At 50.3% G+C, this 7,205-nt stretch overlaps 1 protein-coding gene across 6 annotated transcripts in view; it reads left to right on the forward strand.

The window, feature by feature from the left end:
- Positions 1-5,819, forward strand: part of HIF3A (hypoxia inducible factor 3 subunit alpha) — a 29,936-nt gene extending 24,117 nt beyond the window's left edge. For 3 of the 6 annotated variants that reach the window (XM_036012442.1, XM_036012446.1, XM_036012441.1), the window contains one exon: positions 3,036-5,819. In XM_036012442.1, the coding sequence (XP_035868335.1) occupies positions 3,036-3,332 (297 nt within the window). In that variant the 3' untranslated portion in view covers positions 3,333-5,819. Of the gene's footprint in view, positions 1-151; positions 250-3,035 lie in introns of all 6 variants that reach the window. The other 3 variants (XM_028529879.2, XM_036012443.1, XM_036012445.1) reach the window with 2 other exon arrangements.
- The last annotated feature ends 1,386 nt before the right edge of the window (positions 5,820-7,205 follow it).

A 7,205-nucleotide genomic window follows, 5' to 3' on the forward strand; every position in this document is an offset into this window, starting at 1 on the left:
ACGTGGAGGATGTCTGGGACGGTGACTGGCCCAAAGTCCCACAGCAGCCACTGAACCCCCACAGTGCCCCCAACCACTGTGCCATCCTGCCTCCTCCCATACGGATCCTCATGATGATGATGGTGGTGATGGCTTTGTCTCTGCCCTGCAGAGTCTCCTTCTGACAGGAGGACGAGCCCCAGTGAGCCAGCAGGATCCCCGCAGCCACCCCCTGCAACTGAATGAGCCCCTGAGTGAGTAGCAACCTGGGTATGCAGAGGCCCTGGCCCCTCCCCTGGGAGGTGCCTGAAGGCCTGCCGACACAGGGGTGGGGCAATCCTAAAGGGTGGGGGGCTGTCAGTGCCTGGTTGTGACCTTGGTGGAAATGTGCAGCCCCTCCCTCCTTTCAGGGCCCTGTGGGGGGAAAGAGAGGCTCTGAGGGAGGCATGGAAGCTGGGCCCAGCCCCAGGCCTAGGTCTCCTGAAGCCTGTGTCTGATTAAGCTTTGCGGCTGAGTTCCACCTCGGTTTCCCCCACCCCACCCCACCCCACCCCACCCCATCAATTAGGGCCTATTGTGATTGTTCTTACCTTATGATGTTTGAGGACCCGAGAAGACGTTGCACAGGAAGAGCTCAGCACAAGGCCTGCTTTGTAATAAATGATCAGGAAGTGCCGGCCCTGCCCTGACCAGTGTGGCTCAGCTGTCTGGGAACCGTCCCACAAAGCAAAGGGTCACTTGTTCGATTCCCAGTCAGGGCACATGCCTGGGTTGTGGGTTCGGTTCCCAGTTGGGGGTGTGTGAGAGCAGCAACTGATCAATGTTTCTCTCCTTCTCTTTTTCCCTCCCTTCCCCTCTCTCTAAAAATAGATACATAAATAATTTTTTAAAAGACACTTCACCCCTAAATATGGAAGGGAGAGAGGGGGGAAGGAAGGGCCCTGGCTGGTGTGGGTCCATGGATTGAGAGCTGGCCTGTGAACCAAAAGGTCGCCGGTTCCATTCCCAGTCTAGGACACACGCCTGGGTTGCAGGCCTGGTCCCCAGTGGGGGGCATGGGAGAAGCAACCAATCCATGTATCACTCACACGTGATCGATGTGTCTCTCATACATCGTATGTTTCTCTCCCTCTCTTTCTCTGTCCTTTCCCCTCTCCCTAAAAATAAACAAATAAAATATTTTTTTTTTAAAAAAGAAGGGGAGAAAAAAAGGAAGAAAGGGAAAAATAAGGAAAGGAAAAAGACCTGCCTGGGTGCCATGCTGCTTGCACAGCTCCTCTGCAGAGGGCAAGGCAAACCGCTCCCTCGTCTGTGTTACCATTATCATCATCTTCCAGCACGAGTGTCAACAGCCGTACCTCCACTTGGGACCTCCAGGCATCAGCCGGAGGGACCTTTTCAAAGCACAAACCTGACCCTGGCCTGCCTCTGCTCCAAATCCTTCCATGGTTCCCTGTGCCCTTCCCAGAGAGATCAAGCTCCTCGCCTTGGACTCAAGCCTCCGGGGCCTGAGTGCTGTGTCATCTCAGACCGCACCCTGCTTCACATCTTCCGTTTCAGCCACAGTCACTGCCTTTTGATTCATTCTGTCCATGATCCATGCAACAAGTCTATATAGAACACACAGGAAATGCCAGACACCATCCTAGGAGCTGGAGACAAAACTGTGACCAAACACACAGAAAGCCCTGCCCTTGCAGGGCTGACATCCTAGTGAGGGAGACAGTTGAAAACAAACAGACAGTAAAGTGTGTGAGAGATGAAAGGTGCTCCTGGAGGAAATACTGCCTCAGGGGGAAAGGGAATTCTGGGGTGGCGCGATTTCAGTTGTAAGTACGAGCAGGCATGGCAGTCTCATTGGGAAGGTGGCATCTGAGCAAAGACCGGAAGGAGGGAGGGAGTAAACCATGGCAATTCTGGGCGGAAGAGCATTCCAGGTAGAGGGAACAGCAAATACAAAGGTCCTGGGGTGGGGGAAAGGTGTCTATCTCTCTTGGGGAAAAACAAGGCCAGTGTGGCAAGAGCAGACAGAGGAGGGGAGAGCAGTGTAGGGCATAGTACATAGGGCCTCTGGAGGGCATTGCAACGACTTTGAAATCATCTTGCTTGAGGAGGTTGCCTCAGGCCTTTTGCATATGCTGATCCATGTACATGAAATGCTTTCCCATATATTCTTTGTCTAACGACTGCGTTCTTTAGATCTCTGCTCAAATATGACTTCTTCCACGAAGCCCTCCCTAACTTCCTAAACTCAAGGCTCCTAACACTCATCACACACCATATTTACAGAGATGTCTGCGTAGTTATTTGATTATTGACTGCTGTCTCCCTGGGGGTGTGAGCCTTTCGAGGGCAGGGGCAGGTCTGTCTTGGTCACTGCTGCACTCTGCTGTGGGGGGGTGAGGGGAAGGGGTGCTGGCCAGTGATTGGGCACAGAGCATTTGTAAATGCTCTGTATATATTTGTAAATGAAGAGCTAACGCTTATCTAACACTCACACTGCCAAGCTTTGTGCTAAATGTATGTATGTGACATCACTGACTCCCCTAATTGAATGCCAGCCCCACGAGGTCATGGCATTCCATCCTCCCTATTCACTGCTGTGTCCTCAGTGCTGACACATAGTAGGTGCTCAATAAATGAGGTAGCTATAAGTATCTCTGTTTTCCAGGTAGCAACAGTACTAGTAATTGTTCAAAGCACTTGACATGGATTCATTCACTCATTTACTCCTCGTGGGAAAGAGGCACTATTATTAGCCCATTATATAGGTGTGGTAACCAAGGCTCAGAGAGGTAAAGTCACCTGCCTCAGGTCACACAGCAAGTAAATAGCAGAGCCTGGATTCAAACTTGGGCAGAGCCTGGCTCCAAGCTTCTCACTTACCGTTCTAAACATCCTGGATGCCTGAGGTTCAGAGAGCAGATCTTGTCCAAGATTTCACTGGGGTTTGAATCCATGTGTGTCTGCCTTGTCACCCACTTTTGATAGTCAAGGAGGGCAGATGGGTTGGGGTGATAATTCCTCACTGGTTTACCTTCTCTCTTCTCCCACAGGCCTGGGCCCTTCACTGCTCGGTCTCTACCCAGATGAAGACACCACCCAACCCAAGAGCCACTTCCAGCCAGCAACAAGCTTGGCCCAGGCGGACTGAGCCTGACCTTCTTCCCATCTCTCGTCTCCTTCCCAGAAAGGACCTCAACCGCACTCTAAGCTGGCAGCCAATGCACAGGATGGGGGAGCCGGGAGAGGGGATCCCCCTCTCCTCTCAGCAGCCCCTGTCCGCCTCGGGCCTACTCAGTCCTCACCCCTCTGCCCCTCCCCCATCTGGGGGTTCTTTGGGGTGGTCTTAGCTCAGTGACCTCTGGAGGGGGTTGCTGGCCCCCTCCTCCTCCTTCTCTCAGGACTTCCCTTGGGGTTCTTGATACTGCTTACCTCATCCCTTTCTCCAACCCTCTTGGCTTTAACTTGGGTAATTAGGGGTGGGGGAGGTTGGGGTTCAGACCTGTGTTTCTAGGCTCTGGGGCATATTGATAACTGTAATCATGTTTCTTCCCACCTGTCTTTTAGTACCTTTATTAATTTTGCTCTTGTGATGTTTTTAATAGCAATGAATTGCCCAGAGTCCGTAAGAATGTGGGACTTCAACCTTCACCCCCTGACTCAGGTGTCAATGGGGAGGGGAGCCTCTGGCCCAGAACTCCCCCTACCCAGTGACTTCTGATGGATCCCTTGGCCTCCCAAACTGCCACCCAGCTCTGCTTACCTGCCTTTCCCCTCCATTCTGGGTTTCTGCTGTGCCTAGCCTTCCCTGGGTATGGAATTTGTTCATGAATTTCCTATTTCAGGTGTGGCCTTCAACTTCCTCTGCTTCCAGATGATACAACCTCCAATCTTCTCCAGTTCTAGACCATACAACTTCGGGCTGTCTCTGGTTCTAGACTGCACAAGCTCAGACCTTCCTGGTTCTGGACTGCACAACTCCCTGCCTTTTTGTTTCTAGGCTGCACACACCTCCCACATGCTCTAGTGTAGACCTGGTGGCCTCCAAACACCTCTGATTCCAGATCTCACCACCTTTGGCTCTTTCCCATTCTGGACCTCACAGCCTCCAACTGCATTTTCACACTTCATGGTCTCCAAAATTATCTGGTTCTAGACCTCACAACCTCCAACTCTCTCTGGTTCTAGAGCCCCCGACCATCAGAATTCTCTGGTTCTAGCACTCCCTGGCTCCCTGGTTCTAGACCTCTCCCTACAAACTCCTTTGTTCTAGATGCCTCACTCTCCGTCTCTTACTGGTTCCAGGTCTTGCAACTGATTATTTTATCTGATTCTGGACTTCACAACCCCGCGCTTTCCTATTTATTGGCTCTAGTCTTCCCAATCTGTAACACAGTTGGCTCCAAATCCAACTTCTTAATTTCTAAATCTTAATGATTCTCAGCTCATCCCTTCTAAACTTTCTGCACTCAAGATTTGCTTTTCCCATCAAAAAGAAGTAAAATGAGTTTTGTGTTTGGATCTTATAACCAACCAAGTACCTCCAGAACAGGACATCACGTGCCAGTTCTTTGTTCTAGACCTCATGACCTCTACTATTCACTGGCTGTCGATCACGCGGCTTCTAGACTTTGCAACTTCCAGGGTCCTCTGACTCTAGATGAGATTCTCTGTTTTCTCTGGTTCTAGAACTTGGCCTTAAAGGTATCTGATTCCAGACCTCATGCTGTAAATTCTCTTGGCCTAGACAGTCTCTAGTTCTCCCTCACTGCCAATCTTATGACTCGAAGTGACCGTGGGTTTAGAAGTCAGCCTTTGAAGGTCTTCCAATCACAGACCTTGCATTAGGAATTTACCTGATTCTAGACCTTACAACTCCCAACTCTTGATTCTTATGGCTCCAAAATCCCTCTAGAACTCTGTCTTCAGGCTTTTTCTGACTCTAGTCCTTACTCTATACGTCCCTCTGGTTCTAGGCCTCACAGCTGCCAACTGCCTCTGATTTCAGATCCAAATCCTTCCGGTTCTGGAACTCAGCCTCCAAATGCTTCTGGTTCTAGAATCTGAACCTCACCCTACAGATTCCTCTGGTTCTGAAGCTTACAACCCGACTCCCTGCTTCTGGAATGCAACCCCCGAAATCTATTCTGGCCTTTCTACTCTGCTCAACTTGTCCCAATTCCTACTCTCTTTCTTAAGTCTTCCCATTCCAGATCCCTATCCTCCAGGTTTTCGCTGCCTGTGGACTTCACGCTGAAACCTCTCCAGTGCCAATCTCATATCCCTAAAATTTCTTTGTCTTAGAACCCCCTCCACTCCCCATGTCAGCCCTCCAGATATGCACTTGCCTTGACCCCAGGTAGCCCAGGTACCTGGGACTCCCTCACCCTCTTTGGGGGGGTTCACAATGCAGGAGACTTCCCCAGCCGCAGACATACGCACAGCCCTATCCACCTATCAGGAGGTGGGGAGAGAGGCTGAGACTCCTCAGTTCTCTGCCACCACCCATATGTCCCCAGCCCCCTTTCTACGATGGTGCTATGCTTGGTCTCCCACGGGAAAACATCCTCCTCTCTCAGTCCAATTCACTCCCTCTCCAAAAGGCACTTTTCACTGTTCGTTTGTTTGTTTGTTTGTTTGAGGGAATTGCCTGTCCAGATTGGTGCTATGGGGGGAAAAGGATCTCATCCCTCCCTCCCTCAGGGGATGACCTAGGCCCTCAATAAAGAGAACTGTGCTAGGCTGCGGGACGGGAAGGGACTGGACCGGCCATGCAGGCTCTGAAATTCATTAGTCTCTATACCACCATAAAGACCTCGCCTTGATAGGCACCAGAACTCCGTGTCAACTCATCTGTGAGGTTGCTTCAGGATGTGTGGGTGCACTGGGTGACAGGTGTCCATGTCACTTTGTGATTCTATGCATGGGACTATGTTCCTGTGTGGATCTATATAGCGTGTACATCTGGTGATACTGTCATTCTGTGTATGCATGTGTCTTGAGCATCATTCTATGAGCCTGTGGAGAGGTTGTAATTCCTTCTCCATATGTTAGTACCTGAGTGAAGTGCTTCTGCCTAGTGTGTCTCTGGTTACTTTGGGTTTCTGTTCCTGATTATGGGAGGTATTGTGGTTTGTTTGGCTTTTATTTATTTTTTTGGTTCTTGTGTGTGATGTTGAGATTCTATGTACATGCATAGAACTGTTTGATACCATAATTCTGTGCACTGACGTCTGTGTGACATGATTATCTGTACTTCAGTGTGTGTGAGAGAGATGTTGCGTCTACAAATTTATGTGCAGATGGCTGTGCCTCTTCTCTCACATGTGTGTATCACCCTGATAACCGCTCTTCGGTGACCCACATAGGGATCTTTTCAAAGAACGAAAACCACTTTCACGACTTGGCATTTGCTGCTCCCTCTGCCTTAAATGCCTTTCTCTCTTCCACTCTCTCACTTATCTCCTACTCGTACTTCACACGTCAGTTCTGAGACCCCCTCCTCCACAAAGTCTTCCCTGCTTGTCCCAGCTGAGCGAGATCCTCAGCCTCCTGAGAGTCCCCGTCCCCATCACAGGTGTCGGTCCTCTGTCCCACTCTGAGTATTTATAATGGAGTGACTGTAGAAAGCACTTACTCTGTGTCAGGCCCTCAGCCAAACACCTTCCTCATGTGGTCTTATCAAACTCTCCTCTAATCCCACACGATAGGCATGACGATTATCTCCATAAATACAGAATTCAAATCCCCCCACACACCAACATAACCTCAAAAATCTGTCCCAAAAGATGGGCTCTAGACAGCAAGAGTAGGAATTAAGAGCCCAGGAGTCAGGTAGAATAGGTCCAAGCCCTGACTCTGCCACGTTCTTGTTGTATGACCTTGAGCAAGTGACCTGGCCTCTGCAAATCTGTCCTCATTTGTAAAATGGAGATGATGCTCGTATCTTCCAGGGTGATGGTTGGCTTTGGTTGGGGGGAGTGGGTGTCAGACTGCCACAAGAAGAGCCCTGAAGGATTTAGCGCTACACTTCGGCGTGAGTAGCGGTTGAAGACTTGGAAAGGATGGTCCGGAATTGTGTATGTGTGCGGACTGGGGTACGGGGGTGGCAGCCGAACATTTTGCGTGAGGCTACACTATTCAGGGGCTCTTCGGTCCTCAGAAAGAACTCGAATTTTCTCCTAAAGGCACGAGGAGCTATAGAAGGCTGCGGAGTGGACGGG

The sequence above is a fragment of the Phyllostomus discolor genome, chromosome 12 (genome assembly GCF_004126475.2).
Source record: "Phyllostomus discolor isolate MPI-MPIP mPhyDis1 chromosome 12, mPhyDis1.pri.v3, whole genome shotgun sequence".
NCBI lineage: Eukaryota > Metazoa > Chordata > Mammalia > Chiroptera > Phyllostomidae > Phyllostomus > Phyllostomus discolor.